General features: G+C 43.9%; 1 protein-coding gene across 2 annotated transcripts in view; it reads left to right on the top strand.

The window, feature by feature from the left end:
- The first annotated feature begins 212 nt into the window (after window positions 1-212).
- Window positions 213-17,620, top strand: part of LOC8034010 (ubiquitin carboxyl-terminal hydrolase 25) — a 75,128-nt gene continuing 57,720 nt past the window's right edge. Inside the window, exons 1-4 of one of the 2 annotated variants that reach the window (XM_029990670.4) lie at window positions 213-665; window positions 15,533-15,730; window positions 16,068-16,232; window positions 16,822-16,997. In XM_029990670.4, coding sequence (XP_029846530.2) covers window positions 624-665; window positions 15,533-15,730; window positions 16,068-16,232; window positions 16,822-16,997 — 581 coding nt within the window. In that variant the 5' untranslated portion in view covers window positions 213-623. The remainder of the gene's footprint in view (window positions 666-15,532; window positions 15,731-16,067; window positions 16,233-16,821; window positions 16,998-17,620) is intronic. The other variant, XM_029990671.4, reaches the window with a different exon arrangement.

Here is a 17,620-nt window from a genome sequence, read left to right as displayed (position 1 = left end):
AGAAAGTGAAAAGCATTGAAAAATTAAGAACAGCTGTGCTTATGTTGTCTTTCTCTCCCTCTCTCATCATCTAGTTGAACATCAACTCCACTGAAAACTCCTTGCTGAATAGACGCAAAATCGTTGCGCAAAATACACTGGATTCGCTGGATTCTTCCTTGCGGCCCTCACGATAGCACATTTCCTGGAACGGTTGGCAACGGCTTCATGCCAGAAGTCTAGCAAATTCCAAATCCAGAAGCACCTTCGCTTTTGCTGATATTGCTTTTCTTTTTGGTCGCGCAGTTCGTCGTCGGTCGGATTGAGATTTTTCGGTTTTTCGTACGTTACTAAAGCATCCTTGAAAGACAAAACAGAAAGAACATGAAGCATCGGAACTATCGAGGACTCTCGTTAAGAAAGGAGTCCCGATCGACTTCCTAGCAAGTGCTGTCTTTCTCTTCGTTGCCGTCCGTGGAGGCACGGCCAGCACGGCTCCAACCAGCGGCGTCGTGGATCATCGGCTACCCGTGGAACGATGCCAGTGTCGGTACATCGCTTTGCTTATGCCGTGAATCCCGCGTTTGGCAGCTGACCGCTTGGGCCGTGCGTGGGGGATTTACCACTTCTCACTAGCCTCAGTCATGACCGTCGAACACTCCTCCCTGGATAACCACTGCAAAAAGGTGAGTTAGGCTTAGAGCATTTTTCCAAAGGTCGTGCACTTATGGCCCGGAAGCTTATTTGGTGGTTTTGACGGCAGCACGTTACCGTGCTTTGTTGCCCTTCTAGATCGCGCATCGCAGCGTGGATGGGCACCTCAAGTGCCGTCGAGTCGGGAGTGTCGGCCGGCTCGATCAGTGTGAGGGCGAGGCGAATATCTCTTTTGAGGTCCGCGATAAGAATGTTCTGTTGATGTGCGATCTTGCCTTTACGAGGAAGTAAATCTTATACGTACACACACACGCATACACGAAAAAAAAAATAAAAGACAAATAACAATCGATTCCACGTGGTATACTAAAAACGTAAAACCGGTAGTGTGTGCAGAACCTCTAGTAGAGACTTGGCACAGTCGGAACGGCTCGGAGCCGTCGCTCCAAAATCGGCGCAGATCTCCGCAAAGGGCGTGCAGCAAATTACGCGTACCCCGTATACATGTGCGGGGCTTACTTAGAACGCACGCGTATTATAACGCAGTTGACTGTAATAGAGGTCTGACGAGACAAATTGCTGCGTCGCTCATATTTCCCAGCAACGCTAATCTTGCGCGTTTCCGTTTTTTTTTTTTTTTTATAATTAGAAAAAGAAAACCGTTCTGAGAGGGAAAAAAATGCTTTGTCAATCAAAATTCTAGTGCTTATATCTTCATTTCTGGACAGCGAGGCTGTACGGCCCCGACTGTCAATTATTCGGCGTGCGCAACCAAACAACAAGGAATAAGTGAGAAAAAAAAATAATAAACGGTATTTTCGCGTGTTTCAGCACCAGGTAGTAGTGGCCGAAACGGGACGGTATGCCGAAGGTGTGGCACGCCTCCTCTTTTGTAACAGGCACTTTGGCAGGTTGCCAGCTGAACACCTCTCCGGGCGTCTCGGGTGTCTCTCTCTATGCGTCACTCTCTTTTTGCCTCGTTACAACACTCTGTCCGCTTGGGAATCCTGACCTGACAGCTTGCTCCCAAAACCGTTTGCGGCCTGGCGTTTTCAGCTTGGCCCAAACTTGAGTAGGAAAACGGATGAATACTCCTACAGAGAGGAAATCTTGAATCACTATAGTCGCCTACAGGTTGAGAACAGCAGGGAAGAGCTTCAGTTGCTCCGCCTACAGTGTGAGCTTCCTGCCTCTGACAACAATTTGGTGTCTCGGGCACTTCGAGTGTGCGTGTGCAGCCGAAGCACAGTGGAAAGCTTGGAGCGCGTGCTAGAGTCCGGTCGTTCGAAAGGCATGCCCTGCCCTTCTCATCCTCTATAGACCAGTGTCTGATTGTTCCATGGGCGCCGCCATGAGAGAGCACGTTTTGTGAGACTCCATTCTTTTTAGAAACCTTTGCACATATCGTAGCGCAAGAAAGTCAGGAATACATAGTCATGAAGCTCCAAGAACAGCGCCGATGCCAAGAGTGCTGTAAACATCAAAAATCTTGTTTTACGCGCAGCCCCTTTTTACGAGAGCCTCGTTTGAGATTATTTTTTCACATTTTTATTATTGGGGGCAAGGATTTTTGAAATTGATCTATTTGCGACTCCAATTGACTATAGGTGGCTCCACTCGTTTTCCGAAATGGCGGTTATAGTGAGGGTTGGAGATGTATGCCTCTATGCCAGTTTCTGAGCCTGTTTGGCGTACTGGCTTCGCTGAGCGGCTCAAATTATTCCTGCGTATTCCAGAAAGCTTGGGTGTTATGAGTGTAGGTCAGCTCTTTATCCTGAAAAACAAAAAACAAAAAAAAAAAACAGTCTTTAGCATAATATACATTTTAATTCTGGAATGAAACCGAAAGTATCTTCAATTTCTGATATAATTTCTCGGTATAGGTGTTCATTTCGGATTCTTTCATAACTCAAGATGTGTCTCACAGCATAGATATTGAGCTAAAGAAATGGAAATTTTATTTATTCATAGAAATTTTATTTTGTGACATACATGTCCGATCCAGGCACTTAAAAATTCTTAGGCGAGTTCAATGTCTCTTTAAAGACAGAATCTTTTATACACCTGAGAGGTACATAGAATATTATATTTGTTGCAAAAATCAGTGCTGATATTTGTTTGTTCTTTTTTGCTGCCTTTTCTCCCTCAGACTATTGTCATGCGAAATAATGAACTGCAGGCCTTCGGGTTTTTTGGTATTTAGGTGATTAATTGCTTTATCATTATTTCCAGCACAAGAAATAAAAATTTTAATAATATCTCCACGGGTGAAGCATTAACAAAATGTTTACAAAATGTATAAATTAAGAAACACTGTTCTCACTACAAAAACCCGGAGGCGAAATCCGAGTCAGACAGCATATGTGTGTGTTTTTTTAAAGTAACAGTTGAGGCATAGGGCTTTAATTACATCCAATGTTTGAGTGCTTGTCTATCTTGATAACTGTCAGTGTCTTTTCATGCGCTAAGAAGAAAACAAAAGGGAACCTTTTGAAAGTACTAGTATGGTTAAATGTCATATTTTTGGGATTGTGGCATTTATCATGATCGTGCCACAATTTGTATTAATAATAATAATACAATTAAGATATTTTAATACATAGGTTTTTAAGCTTTAATATAATTTGTTGCTTATGATCTAATTTCAAATCTGCAAACAAGTATGGCAATCAAAAGTGTGCAAATTATCATTACTGATGTCAATTGTAGCATTTTTAATTAACGAGTTGTAAAATAAAAATAGTCTAAACTCATTGAAAACATTCTAGCTAATCTGAGAAATCCACGTAAAATTACAATGATTCTGCGTAAAGCATATGGTGCTAGGAAAGTTGCGATCTTTGAGAATAGATCAAACTTCAAAAGTCACTGCCAATCTTCCATACCAAACGCCCGAAATAAAAAATGAAACAAACCTAATTTTGTTCTAGTTTTTTTTTAATTTCCATTCTTCCCAGAACATTTAGTTTCATTTTTATGCGCTGTCGTTTTGCCTATTTCTGCCCTTCCAGTTCAAAGGAACGCCTACCCACTTGCAACGTCTGCTCACTGCAGCACGTTTGGTTAGCTTCGGAAACTGGTGAAACAGTAGTGAGTTTTAGTGCAAACACACAAGTACTGTGTGTTTGCATGTTCCACAGTGCACGTGTGCGGAGCCCAAAATTGTGGACTTAAATTGGAGCATGGTGACGACGCACATGTGCAGCGTGGAGCACCCAACGCAAATGCACAGCGCTTGCTTCTATACGCACTACTAAAACTCTCTAATGAGGTACAATTCCATACCGGCTGCAGCACTACATTGGGACAGTGAAGAGTGTTTGCATTTGGAAATGGCATTTTGCGAGCCATGATTGCGAGCAGTTTCGCCGTGCCCGCTGAGCAGGAGAATCGGGACCCTCACTAGAGCTCTTCCCATTTCCGCCGTGGGAGGGTGGGTAATGAGCTGGAGACGCGAATAGACCCCTTTCAAAAAGTCTTGCAACAGTGAAAAAAGCTAGGTCTTGCTGGGGACACAGGAGCGGACGCCATCTTGAAGGATGCTCCCAGTTTGTTTGCGTTGCCCCAGTGTAAGTTTTGTTGTATGGTAAGGAAATCTTGTGGGTGAAATACAAGTGCCATTTGTCTATCATGCATTGAGAATTTTTTTTTCTGCTTGTAGTAAGAAAGAGAGATTGAGTGGCACCATTAATTTGTTATAAGTGAGAGTGGAGTAGTTTCTTGAGCGCCCTTTATGTGTTTCGGTGATACGATTATAGCCCCCTTGTTGTGAAAGATAGGTGAGCGTTCGTGGTGCAACTCTTTGTATTGCTGTGGTGCAACTCTTTGTATTGCTGAACTGCTGGAAGAGGGCGATGGAAGTGCTTGATCAGTCGGCTCAGTGTTTTTGTGCTTCCTTGAGAGCTTGTGTGAGCTGTCTTGTACAGACATTGATTTAATTAATTTATTTAATTATGCGTACTGCAGCCCCGTTGGGTCTATTGCAGGGTAAGGACTATAAGGAAAAGTGTGAGTGTACATAGATTTAAAAAAAACACACAACATAAAACAACATAAAGATCAACATTAATCGCTGTCAATGGCTCACAGAAATTCATCAGGCGATAGCAAACAAGTATTTCAGGCAGTCTTGGGCAGTAACTAGTTACTAGTAACGCGTTACCGGTAACTAGTTACTTTTTTCGGTAACTTTTAACTGTAACGCGTTACTCTTTAATACTGGTAACTTGTAACTGTAACACTGTTACTTTTTTATTGGGTAACTGTAACTGTTTAGGCCGTTACAGTTACTTTTTACTATAAAATTAAAATTCCTGGCTGACAAAAAAAAAAAGAAATTGAACAAACAAAAAAAATTGCCTCGTTTTGCCCACGACGGACCATAGACGAGACGGACGAGCGAGCACGAAACCGGGAGATTAAGGAAGCGGCGCCTGCGGTGGTAGGGGAGGCAAACAATGTGTGTTTCACCGACTTTGGCTCAATCTTCTTCTGTGGGGACCGTCTGCGGGTGTCGGTGGTCATGCGACATGTCTCCGAGTATTCCGTCTGGGCTGTGTCTGCCCTTCCCCCTCTCCCTTCCTCTTTGTCAGATATGTCCGCGCTGTACGTCGCTTTTACACCCAGCCGGTCGCCGCTCCCTCTTCGCTATGAGTTTCCAAGGAAGCCGTCCCCATATTAGGCGGAAAGTCGGCGCTTGTTTAACTTATTCTTTCTCTTCGGAACCGCTCGAGTAAATTGCCTTTCCCGCTGACAGCCCCAAGAAATACTCCAATAGACGTTTTGTTGTGGATTCTCTGCAGTGCTCCAGCTGAAGCGATTACCCGGAAAACACGTGTTTTTAAGAGAGAGAAATTGCTGTTTTGAGGCGCGTGTGCGGACTGATCTTCCACAGTTGGCGTTTGAGACAGAGGCGCCGCGGTGGTCGTCGTACACACGTAGAGCACCAGAAGGCCTCACTTTGTCTCCTTTCCCCCTATATTCTTCCAAAGCTGTTTGACCTGCTATATTTAAGCCTGCTTTCGAGTATATCCCATAAGGTAATTATGTGACCATCTGTGTCCTCTTTGGTTTCGGAGTGAAAAATAAACGAAAATGTTCACTGACGCGGGAGGTCCATCTAACGTCCTGGGTCATGGAAAACGAGCGGAAAGCTGCAACTGTACGGCTGCTCGAGGAAGAATGTCGTGCGCTGGAGGAGCACTGCAGTGAGGACGCAACAGGCAAAGAGGATGGCGACGAAGACGATTTTTTTTTCCACTTGCCTCAAGCATTACCATCATCAACGGAGGTGCAACAGTGGGTGAGCGACCCCGCGACCGATCTGACCGGGCTCTCAAGGTTCCCCATGATAAAGAGGATCTTCATCAGGCTCAACACGGGGATTCCGTCAAGCGCGCCGGCTGAACGCCTGTTCAGCAAAGGACGCGATGTGTTCGCCATCAAGAGAGGGAAGCTCTCCGATGACAATTTTGAAAAACAGTTGATATTAAGTTATAACAAATATTGCAAATAAGTTATAATCGTTAAAATTCTTAAACGACGAATGACACAAAAAAGAAGCACCCTTCGGTTTTAATGTTTTCTAATTTCTCAGCAGTTCATCTTTCTTCTCACTACAGTGTAACAAATAAAATATTTTTTTTGGTTTATGGTTTCTTGTGTCCAATTTTGGTACTGTAACGAGAAAGTAACGGCGTTACTCTTTCTGCGGTAACTGTAACTGTAACACGTTACTTTTTTAATCCGATAACTGTAACTGTAACAGAGTTACTTTTTCCCCCTAGGTAACTGTAACTGTAACACTGTTACTTTTTACTGGTAACGTGCCCATGACTGATTTCAGGGTAACGAGTTCCATCTTTTCAACTGTTTGGGTAAAGAAACTGTATTTGAATATATCGGTAGACGCAAAAAAGGGTGAGATATTTAAGTCGCGGTGGCTCCTTGTAGATGTCGCATTGGCAAAGTTAATATATGAACTTAATAGATGAAACGAGATGAGTTAATTAAAAAGTATAAGAACTTCACATATTCAGTGCAATGACGCGCAGAGGAACGGACTCGGGCCTGATGTGGTAAGGTTAGAGGTGGGCAAGAATTTGCTGTCATAGCGGCTGAAAATGAAACACATTGCTTTCTTCTAGAGTGACTCGAGTTTTTTAATATCTGATTGCTTATAGGGATTCCAAATGATTGAACCATACTGGATTATAGGGCTGATCAGTGTTTTATATTTCAGAAGTTCAGTTTCTCGCAGGGCAATGCGTAAAGTATGCCGCAGATAACTGAGTTTTTTAAGTGCTTTGCTACATGTTAAGTCAATATGTTTAGACCAAGACATATTATTCATGAAGAGAAGTCAGAGATACTGGCATTCAAATACCCTTTGCATGTAGGAACCAATAAATGAATAAGTGAACAAGGGAAGGGATGAACTCTTAGAAAAAGACAGGAGGACGGTTTTAAGGGCAATTTATACTCATTTGCCAGGTGTTACACCACAAGCAGAATCTTGAGAAAGAATAAGAATTGCTAAGAAAAGTATTGTCATCGGGGGAGTTAATTGTGTTATACAAAATGCAGTCGTCACCATAGAGACATATTTTTGTGAGGATGTTTTGAGGCAAATCATTAATGTATAGCAAAAAGAGAAGCAGACCAATAGCTGGGCCTTATAAGGGACACTTTATGGTGCATCAATAATAGAAGACTTGGATGAGTTAAAACATATATATTGTGAGCCATGAAAAAGGAAATCGGCTATCCAATTAACCAGGGAATGATTGTTTAGTATGACATTGAGCTTGTACAAAAGTTTAGGGTGAGGAACCTTATCGAAAGCCTTGGATAAGTCTATGAATATTGCATCCATTTGGTTATCAATGTCGAGAGACTGAGTGATACCGTGCGTGAATTCAGCTAGTTGTGAAACAGTATTGTACCCCCGTCAAAAGCCACGCTGTAAATCACATAAGATGTTGTTAGTTTCTGGATATTCTATAATATTTTTGTAAATAATATGTTCTAATAATTTGCTCACGAGATAATAGAACAATTGGTCTGTAGTTCAACAAGTAAGTGTTTCCAAATTTAAAAAATGGAAGGTCTTTAGCAAGTTTCCATGACGAAGGTACTCTGGCAGTTGGCAGCGATTTCTGAAATATTTTCGTAAGGTAACGACTGGTTCAAAGAGACTATCGCACTACAAAAATGTTAGGGATGTTGTCAGGATTAGGACTTTTTTTTTTGTATCAAATTGTATGACCAAGTTTACCACACCATGACCACATACAACTAAATTCACAGTTGGTGAATGTGAATTATTAGTAAAAGGACGAATTACGAAATTATCAACTGTAAGCACTAATTGGAAGTATGTATTAAATGCAGTGGCAATGACCAATGGGTTGCTAAAGGCTTCTTCATTAATTATAAGGGAATGAACAGTAGAACTTACAGGTAAAATTTACTTCCAAAATTTACGGGAGTTGCTTCTTGTTAAATTTGGCAGTGTTACACGAAAATAAAAATCTTTCACTGAATTAGTTTGAAGTCGAAGTTCCTCTTTAGGCGCTGTTGAATTGTTGAGTATTTGCAGGATCAAAACCTCTATGTTTGGCACGCCTAAGTCTACCTACACGACGCAAGAGATGCAATATTTCTTGCATTAACCATGGATTTTGATAAATTCTTCTGCTTGGTTTTAGAAGGCACAAATCGCTAGATACAAGTCTTAACCAAGTTTTAAAAAAAATGTAACCATGCCATTTACATTGCTGGCAGCACAAAGTTGTTCAAAGCTTTCAAAAGAATGTTTTAATAAATCAATAATAGAAACATTGTCCATACGATTCAAGCCAGGGAAAGTAGAATAAAGAACATGTTTATTCAAAGCCAAATAAGAGATTGAAACAAGAACTACCTTATGGTTCGAAATACCATCGATGATCTCGCATTCAAAACCTCTTTCTAGAAAAAACTGCTGTCTCTCTGGTGCCCTCCTTGACTAATTGCTTTAGACCAAATGACAAAGTCCAACAATTCACTACTTATTAAAGCATTGCGACTGGATAGCAAAAATGAAGACCATTGGACGCCTGGTAAATTGAAATTTCCTATACAAATTAGGTCGGAGGAACATGGGTTGTGAAAGTGCATGAAGTTACATAGGGTGTGCATTTGATCAATAGGGGACCCTGGAGTGTGGTAAACAACGCCAATCACTATTGCCCCATTTTTCAGGTAAAGCGTGCACCGTACTGATTCAGTCTCGGTGAGACCTTAAATCACAGAAACTTTGATATCAGAATCTAAAAATAGGGCAATGCCACTGCCTCTGCCTTGCTTTCTATCAGCTCTCATTACACAAAAACTGGGGAGAGTTATTTCGGTATCGTACGCACCGTCATGCAGCCATGTTTCCGTTACTCCTACAACATGAGCCGAGTGGGATGAAATAAATGAAAAAAAAAGTTAAGAAATTTGTTTACTAAACTTCTCACATTAGTGTTTAAAACACAAATGTTATGTGAACTATGTCGAAGTCAACGAGTGCTAGCGGAAGAGGCGGTGACCTTAGGAGTAGTGTGATCAGTGCATTTAACCGGGGCGTTAGTTGCATCTTCCCAATTGTATCGTATGTTATCGATGATTATGTGGTCATAACGGAAATGGATGCTAAAGCCATGTTCCAAGATGGAGCAGAGGTATCCCACATTTTTTTACGAACTAAATGTATGTGAGGCGGGAAATCTTCAGCTATACGGATATCTGAGCCTTTAAGTTTGAAGCCATTTTCCAGGACCTCAATTTTAGCGCGGATATATATTAATTTCATAATTACGGGACGAGAACGATCGTTATGACGTCTACGAAGTCTATGACATCTTTCAATCTGCGGGCAATTCATTTTTAGTTTCCTTGAGAAAAACTGTGATATGTTGGATAATAACGCCCCACTAACTCCATCAGCTTCTTCGAAAAAACCATACAAGATAAAGTTATTTTTGTGAGAGCGGTTTTCCAAATCGTTATTCCTTGAAACAAGCCTGTCTACCACTACAGTAAGCGATTTCAGTTTAGCGGACATATTTTTATTAGATGCTCCAGAATTAACTGAGTTAGTACCTAGGTGGTGCTTCAAGTGCAGCCACATGCGATTCTAGAGCGTCGAATTGGTTGTTCACAGACTGATGAAATAGTTTAATTTCAGCGATGTCCTGGGCCAGTTTTTGTTGACCAGCAAGTAGTTGGGCAAACATCTTTGTCGCCGTGGGGTGTTCACCAGTATTCGTGTCGTCGCTATCACTACAACTCTCGTCGGCAGCCCTCTCCCGGTCGGGGGTCATGTCACGTTTAGACCGGGTGCTTCGTCTTGAGTTCGCTTGACCATTCTTTCCTTTATGCAGCCCTGGATTGGATTCAACATCTCCACCCAAGAGAAGGCGACTGAGGCGGTGCTTTAGATGAGAATAGACACCAACAAAATGAAAGCCACCTAAGCAAAACCAATCTCTGTAACCATGTGGGCAAGAAAACAGCAGCAAAAAGCGATTGTCGGAACAAACAAAGTAAACGTTTTCAAGGTAACATAGCTGCATAAAAGACAGCAGTTAAGCATCGTTTCAGCACTGCTGCCGCCTTGCCCACAGAAGTAGAAATCTGCAAGTAGCGCTTTTACCCTTGGTGACTGAAGTCATGGGACTTGGTTTCGCGGTGATTGGATGATCCAGTTTGACGCCACTGACCTGAGTGACTTGTGAAATACCGTCCAACATGAAGACAGGCAAAGCACGGCTATCGTTAACTTTGTTGATAGGGCAGTCCGAACACTTGTAAGCCGGGTCATTCACGAGCTGGCCTGAAGCTGACGAAGCGAAAATGGATGGACCGTCTTGGGGGCAATGCACTGTAGCGTACTCGAACACGTATATCAGAAAGGCAGGCGAGGATCTGCGTAATAAATAGACAGCGGTTGACCATCGTTCCAGCGCTGCTGCCGTCTTGCCCACAGTTTATCAAGCTATCCTCAAAAGCAGGTGCATAATTTTTTAATTTTAATGTGTCCTTGAAACAAGGGTCGAGGTAGCTTGCAACGCTGAAAGCTACGTCTCTACCAACTGCACCCAGATGCTTGCTTGAGCGGTGTTCATTACGAAGGATGAATGAGAGTTGCCACGAAACGCTCTTCATCTGTGCCATGTTACATGTCTCTTCCAGCATCTTCGCTAAAGACCGAAGCTGCGGCAATACCTGGCCCAGTTTAGCGGAATCCATGCTATGGAGATGTGTCACCTGGTCAAATGGTCGCAGCACATTGACCATTGCATTCAGCAAAGCCCATTGTTCAGGTCCAAGGGGGTGTTTGCTTGAGTCTTCGAAGTACTTTGTGACTGCTCTTTGTTGTTCACACATTTGTTCCACCATATAACATGTGCTATTCCACCTTGTTGGGACGTCTTGAATCAACTGATGTAGTGGTAAGCTGTGATGCTGCTGCATCTCTGCTAACGTTGTGCGAGCTTTTGCAGAGTAACAAGAGTGGCCACAAATTGCTCCAGCAGTCTTGAGAGTTTTGTCGGCCTCATTGTCAAATTTGTGTGGTCCTGTCTTCACAACCAAGTTAAGGCAGTGCAGTAAGCAAGGAACATGCTTTAAAAGGTCTCTTGGTGCCACGTCACCTATGAACAAATTCAGTTTCTCCACTCGATTTAGCGGGAAATTTGGCATCACGTGACCTCAACGGCAATTCAATTCCCTGCTAAATTTAGTGGGAAAATCGACGTCACGTGACCTCATCATCAATTCAGTTTCCCCGCTAAATTGAGCGGGGAAAATGACGTTACATGACTTGGTGTTACGTCACCTTTGAACAAATTCAGTTTCTTCGCTATGTTTAGCAAAAAAATTGACGTCACGGAGGAAGAAGAAGAAGAAGAAGAAGAAGAAGAAGATGACGATGACGAAGAAGAAGGTGATGATGAAGAAGATGAAAAAGGTGATGATGAAGAAGATGAAAAAGGTGATGATGAAGAAGATGAAAAAGGTGATGATGAAGAAGATGAAAAAGGTGATGATGAAGAAGATGAAAAAGGTGATGATGAAGAAGATGAAAAAGGTGATGATGAAGAAGATGAAAAAGGTGATGATGAAGAAGATGAAAAAGGTGATGATGAAGAAGATGAAAAAGGTGATGATGAAGAAGATGAAAAAGGTGATGATGAAGATGAAAAAGGTGATGATGAAGATGAAAAAGGTGATGATGAAGATGAAAAAGGTGATGATGAAGATGAAAAAGGTGATGATGAAGATGAAAAAGAAGATGAAGAAGAAGAGGATGATGATGAGAAGGGGGTGCAGAGGAGGAGGAGGGGCATATACCATCCCATCCTCCTCCTCAAAAGGTGTGCTCTAATTTCGCAAATGTCTTTTATTCTTTTATATATGTACATATATATAAATATAATATATAAATAATATACATATATATATATATAATTTATATTATGAACACAGGAGTACAAGGTCTATATTTGTACATATACGTGAGGTAGAGGGGCTTAGAGCGATACTCTGGTATCCTGTTTAACAGGCAAAAGTGACCCCCACTTGGCTGCCGCCATGTTGTACAATTTTGACTACTAGACACGTGACCGTACCAAATCCTGAGTCTTTTACGCAAAACTGAGCTAAAATTTGTATTGTGATCGCTGTAAAAAAATTGTAAACTATTTTTTCAATACTGTTAGCCCCAGAGATCAGTGTCTAGCTCTAATTAAAGCCCAAAATACAGCACAGCGGCTGACGGCATCTACCGGAAGCATTGCGAAACTGCCAGAGGTTTTGTCTTAAAAGCATATTTTGGACTTAAAAGGGGGGGTGCAACAATTTTAAGATTAAAAGATTTTGCATCTCGTCATTTTTAGGTTGTTTATCGTGTCCCGGAGGATGGAGAAAACATCTCCTTTATTAAAAATGTCGCGATTTCGCTGCATAATCGCAAAGCAAAAGTCTAGCTCTTTCCCCCACCTGCAGCCGCAAGTGGCAGCCGAGGGAACTACGGCGAAAAGATTGTGACCTCACTCGGCTCTAAGCTGCAGCATAGCGTCCGCTAAGTTCAGCAAGGAGAGGGAGAGGAAGCGTCCTCCGAGGGGGCACACGGGAAGCTGCACGGCGCCCCGAGTTACGTCATTAGGAGGGGACCAGGTGTGACCCTGAAGGCTGGGAGTGAGTTGAGGGGTGCCAGAAATGTTCACCTTTATCTTTTTTTTTTTTACAACGACTAGGACATGCAGGCGAAATCGGTTTTCTGTTCTTTACTTCAGAACTGTCAGAGGGCAACTTCCATAAATTTTTGACCAAAGTCCAGAAATCATTGCCCCCCCTTCCCCCCCCTTTAAAACCACCGAAACATAGCTTATCTTGTTGGTACTGTTATTAAAGATCAATAGGCAATTATTTGTGTGTGGTAATTCATTAAAATCTAGACGTAAGACTATAAAGGCTCGTTCAGACACTTGTAACCGAGTACGACCGAGAGAGACGAGACCGGTTTTTAAGCCTCTTGCGACGTCTTAGGACCAGATGGCGCTGCTGCGAAGCTGGTCCTAAGACGTCTTAAGAGGCTTTAAAACTGGTCTTGTCTCTTTCGGTCGTACTCTGTTTCAAGTCTGTGAACGGTGAAAGGGCTACTCCACCGATTTTTTTTCATTGTCTCCGATTTGCTTGAAATTTTGCTAAACTAACCAACAAACATCGCAAAAATAGTATCCCAAATATTAGGTCAAAATATTGTTTTTTCGCGAAGTTATTGAATTTACAGTTTTGGTCCTCACCGTGTTTTTCAAGCTCGAAGTCTCTACTGGCAACAATGAAAAAGTGACGTCAGTGGAAGGCAGGGGTTCACTCTTTGGGCTGTAGATTTTGTTTTAAACTGATTCGAAGCAGTTTCATGGTGTCAAATGAATGCTTGGGAAGCTCGCTGCAGTACCCGCGCTCCAGCACGGAACAAATGATTGGCATATTCTATTTTTTGGCTGCTTGCTCGACTGGCAAGCCTGCCTGCCACTGACGTCACGGCCCTGAAAAGCGCGCGTATATTTGAATGTTGGTTTTTGCATCATTTTCATTTGCCCATTTTGCAATAACTATTATGAATTTCGTGATTCTAAATAGCATACCGGAGAGAGTAAAGGCCGGGGAGTCAGAAAATATAATTAGTTGAGGTAGCTCAAAAAATCGGTGGAGTACCCCTTTAAGGCCACGTGTCTAGTGGTCAAAAAAGTGCAACATGGCGGCGGCCAATTGGAGTCACTTTCAGCTGCCAGTTTGTTGCTCCCAAGGTTCTCTGCCTCGTTAAAAATATGGCATGAATGTTTATGAAACTGATTACCGTGTATCTTTACTTCACCAATATAAAATAGTGCGCTATCACAATCGAGAACCATATGCGTAAGATTAGTGCTCCCCGCAACACGTGCTGGTTGGAAGGGCACTTTCGACCTGCACTCATCTTTCACCATGAGCTCAGAATAATTCTGGCAATGCTATAAGTGACCATTTTTCATAGTGCATAGAGTTGATCTCTCAAATACTTTAAAACCTTTGGTCTAGTTATATGTTGACGAGAAGGGTTCCAGGGCTGCCCATTGGGTGGCACCAGCATGCCAGTGTGATCTCTAGTATTCCCTGACAAGATTTACGACTCCTATGGCATGAAGACCGGGTGACTTCCAGACGAGAACTACAACAAAGAAAGCAGATCACGGATTTGCTCTTTGGCCATGTTGGGACAGCAAACCTTGGGCAACATATAATCTTTCCCCACCTTTTATCTTTCATTCCTCTCAGATGAGACGATTAAATCAAGCTATCTTGGTTTTAGAGCGCAGCTCTGAAGCACCCGTTTCCGGCTTGAGCGGCATCCACGTCGGCGTAACCGCGCGTTGCATTATGGGGCGTTTGTCATAATGACGTTGTGTGTGACATCACGAGGATGACTCGTGACGTCACCGTGTGTTGCATTATGGGCAAAATTTCACAATAAATTTACTGGAAAAAATTACCCACTAAATTTAGTAGAAAATTTTCCACTCTAAATTTAGTGGAAAAAATTCCCTGCTAAGTTTAGTGAAAAAAAATTCTCTGCTAAATTTAGCTGTAAATTTAGTGAAAACTTCCCACTAAAGGGGAGGGGAGTAGGAGAGGAGGAAGGGCATACCCTCCTCTTTGTACTTTCCCCTCTTCCTCCTCAGGAGCTGCGCTCTAATTCGCCGTTACAAAGGATTGTAAACGTCTTTTATTTTTTTCTTTCGTCTTAACAAACATATTCTACTACTACTGGCATTCCCTCCATCACAAGTACTCGCAGTACACTCTCAATCAGAGTTAAATGGAAATCTGTGACCCGGCCTCTAGTCATCCACAAATGTGAACATCTTGTACGGACGGTTGCCGAGCGGGCGGCAGTCTCGTAAACTACTACCGTAAAATCCAGAGAGATGCCCCGCCCCCGAAAGATAGCCCACCCCTTTTTTTGGCTTGATTTGCTATATTTTTTTAAACACTGAAGGATAGCCCACTCCTAGTAATAGTAGTGTTGGGATCAATGATGGCCTCGGTGTAAATGCTGCTTGTTTGCTATGGCGGGATATAAGCAAACGTTGCTGACTGGGAAGTACAGTCATCTTTGCTTCATTGACCCTCGCCACCTTGACGGGCTGGGAAGGGACACAGTCTAAAAATAGCAATTTTTAAAACCTTTCTTGATTATTCAACGAAAGTTAGCCCACTCCATATTTTCACCTGATTCGCTCTTGATGTTAGGTGGGATTTTATGGTAGTCTCACGCACCGTGTTCACGCACCCCGTGTGTCTCTTTCGGGCGGTGCCCTTGCAGCAGCAGCGTGAGGAGACAGCCCGGCTGGTGCTGAGCCAGCTGAAGGAGATCACGGGGGTGGAGGATGCGGCCATCCTGGAGCAGGCCCTGGAGGCAAGCCGCACCCGCTCGGGGGACTACGACCTCTCCCAAGCCGTCAGCATGCTCGTGGACGAGGACGCCACCGCTTCCCCGGCCGCCTCCACCCATGGCACCCAGGTGACCCACCCATGACCCACATGTGGCCCACGGGAACGTAGCCAACCGAGTGCTCTCGTAACTTCGACCCTAGGACAACGCTAGAGCCGCCGAATGAGCCATGCATAGAGCGCCTGCACTCCATTCCTCAGTTGCCTCGTGGACGCCGCCATTTGGTGCTTCGAGCAGAGCGGGCACAACTGCCGACTGTTACGACTCAAAAATGCGACTTTTTCAGCTTTTCTGTGGGCTTTCTTAGCTTTAAGCCGAGCAACTCCACGCTGACTCAATGGCAGTTAATTGGCGCGATTGCGGGAGAGAGAGCACGTCGTGGTGTTTAAATGTGTGTCGTCTGCAGGTGGCAGCCAAGCCGGAACTGTCGGGCGACGGGGTAGCCTTAACGAGCAACAATGGCGGTCCATCATCCTCGCCGCAGAAGCGGCCTGCCAAGGTGATCGACCTCACCGCTGCTGAAGGAGATGACTTGCAGAAGGCCATTGCCCTCTCGCTACAGGAGCAGCAGGTTAGCACTTGCTTCCATTTCCACTTCCATGCACCTATTCACCATATACAAAGTGCCACCGGGTGGCCAGTCATTGAAATTGACGCTTCGCAGTTTCAACGATCGGCCACCTTATGGCGCTGCATGTCCGTCAGCGCCAGTCAGCGCGCCAACAGCAAAAGTCGAAAGCCTGTCTTGTCTGTTTGTCTTCAATGTCCCTCTTTCCTTATCATAAATTAGAAACCAACACACTTAACCATCTACAGCAAGATTGATGTACATGCTTTCGCATTCACAGCTCATAAGAAGTGCTTAGGTGTACCTCAATCTTTTTTTTTACTGTATCATGCGTGCAACTGTGTTTGACAAAAATATGTCAAAGCATATTTTTGCTTCATGGTTCGCAGTAACACTTATCGGTCTGAGTTTGCTGTGGGCATAGAGCCCCACTGCCTAAAAGTGGGGCAAGCATTGCAGAGAAGTCAGCCCTTTCTTCATGTCTTTGATATTCAGAGAAGTTTTTCCATGTTCTTTTTGTTGAAAACCAGAAGCTCTTTAACTCCCCCTGCGGACAGCTGAAGCGAGCGCCCACTGTCATTGCTCGTCCCAGGTGGCCGGGGTGTCTGCAGAGGAGCAGGACATCAGCCGGGCCCTGGAGCAGAGCCTGGGGTCCGGGGGCAAGCGCAAGAGGGGAGCTGATGCCTGGCAGGATCCGGCCAATCCCCACGAGCGCAGGCGCCAAGGGGACTGGCCCGTGGGCATCAAAAACGTCGGCAACACCTGCTGGTCAGTGGGCATAAAGCGCCTCGTGGGTCCGCACGTCGGGCTGCAAAGTAATGCTTCCCGGCTACTTTTTGAGCTTGCCCTCTTATAACAAATTCATTTTAGCTGGAAGGCTTTAGATGCAGTGGAGCCTTGTTTATACGTTCCCAGTTTTTTGTGTTTTCCCGGCTTTTACGTTCAGAAGCGCCGGTCCTGCCGAGCCCCCATAGGAACACACGCATTAGTCCCTCCTTACTGCGTTCGCTTTCCCAGTTCTTGCACCCAAAAAAGTGACCGACCAATTCATATGACGAACTGATTGGCGGGCGGAGTGATCAAGTGACAACATGTTTGCAGATCGTCCGCCTCCCAAGCGCATTCACAGGGAGGAGGAAGACAAGGGACAGTGAGGATAATCCTAACCGCTTAACGACTGCACAGTGGCATCATTGTCCAAGTGCAACATTTGTCGCTGCGGTCGCAGCGCTATTACAGTAATACGAAAAATAATCGTTCTGTACTGTGGTTACGTGCCGCACGAGACAGAACACTGCAGGATGCTTAACTCAAGGCACCACTACCTTTACCAACCCAAGGCTTAACACAGGTGTGGTCCTGCTCGAGGGGGGTCGGAGTAGAAGCGACGG

This window comes from Ixodes scapularis, unplaced genomic scaffold (genome assembly GCF_016920785.2).
Source record: "Ixodes scapularis isolate PalLabHiFi unplaced genomic scaffold, ASM1692078v2 PGA_scaffold0__279_contigs__length_252992795, whole genome shotgun sequence".
NCBI classification, from domain to species: domain Eukaryota; kingdom Metazoa; phylum Arthropoda; class Arachnida; order Ixodida; family Ixodidae; genus Ixodes; species Ixodes scapularis.
Note: the sequence above shows the minus strand (reverse complement) of the source record. Positions and strands in the feature narration are given on the sequence as shown.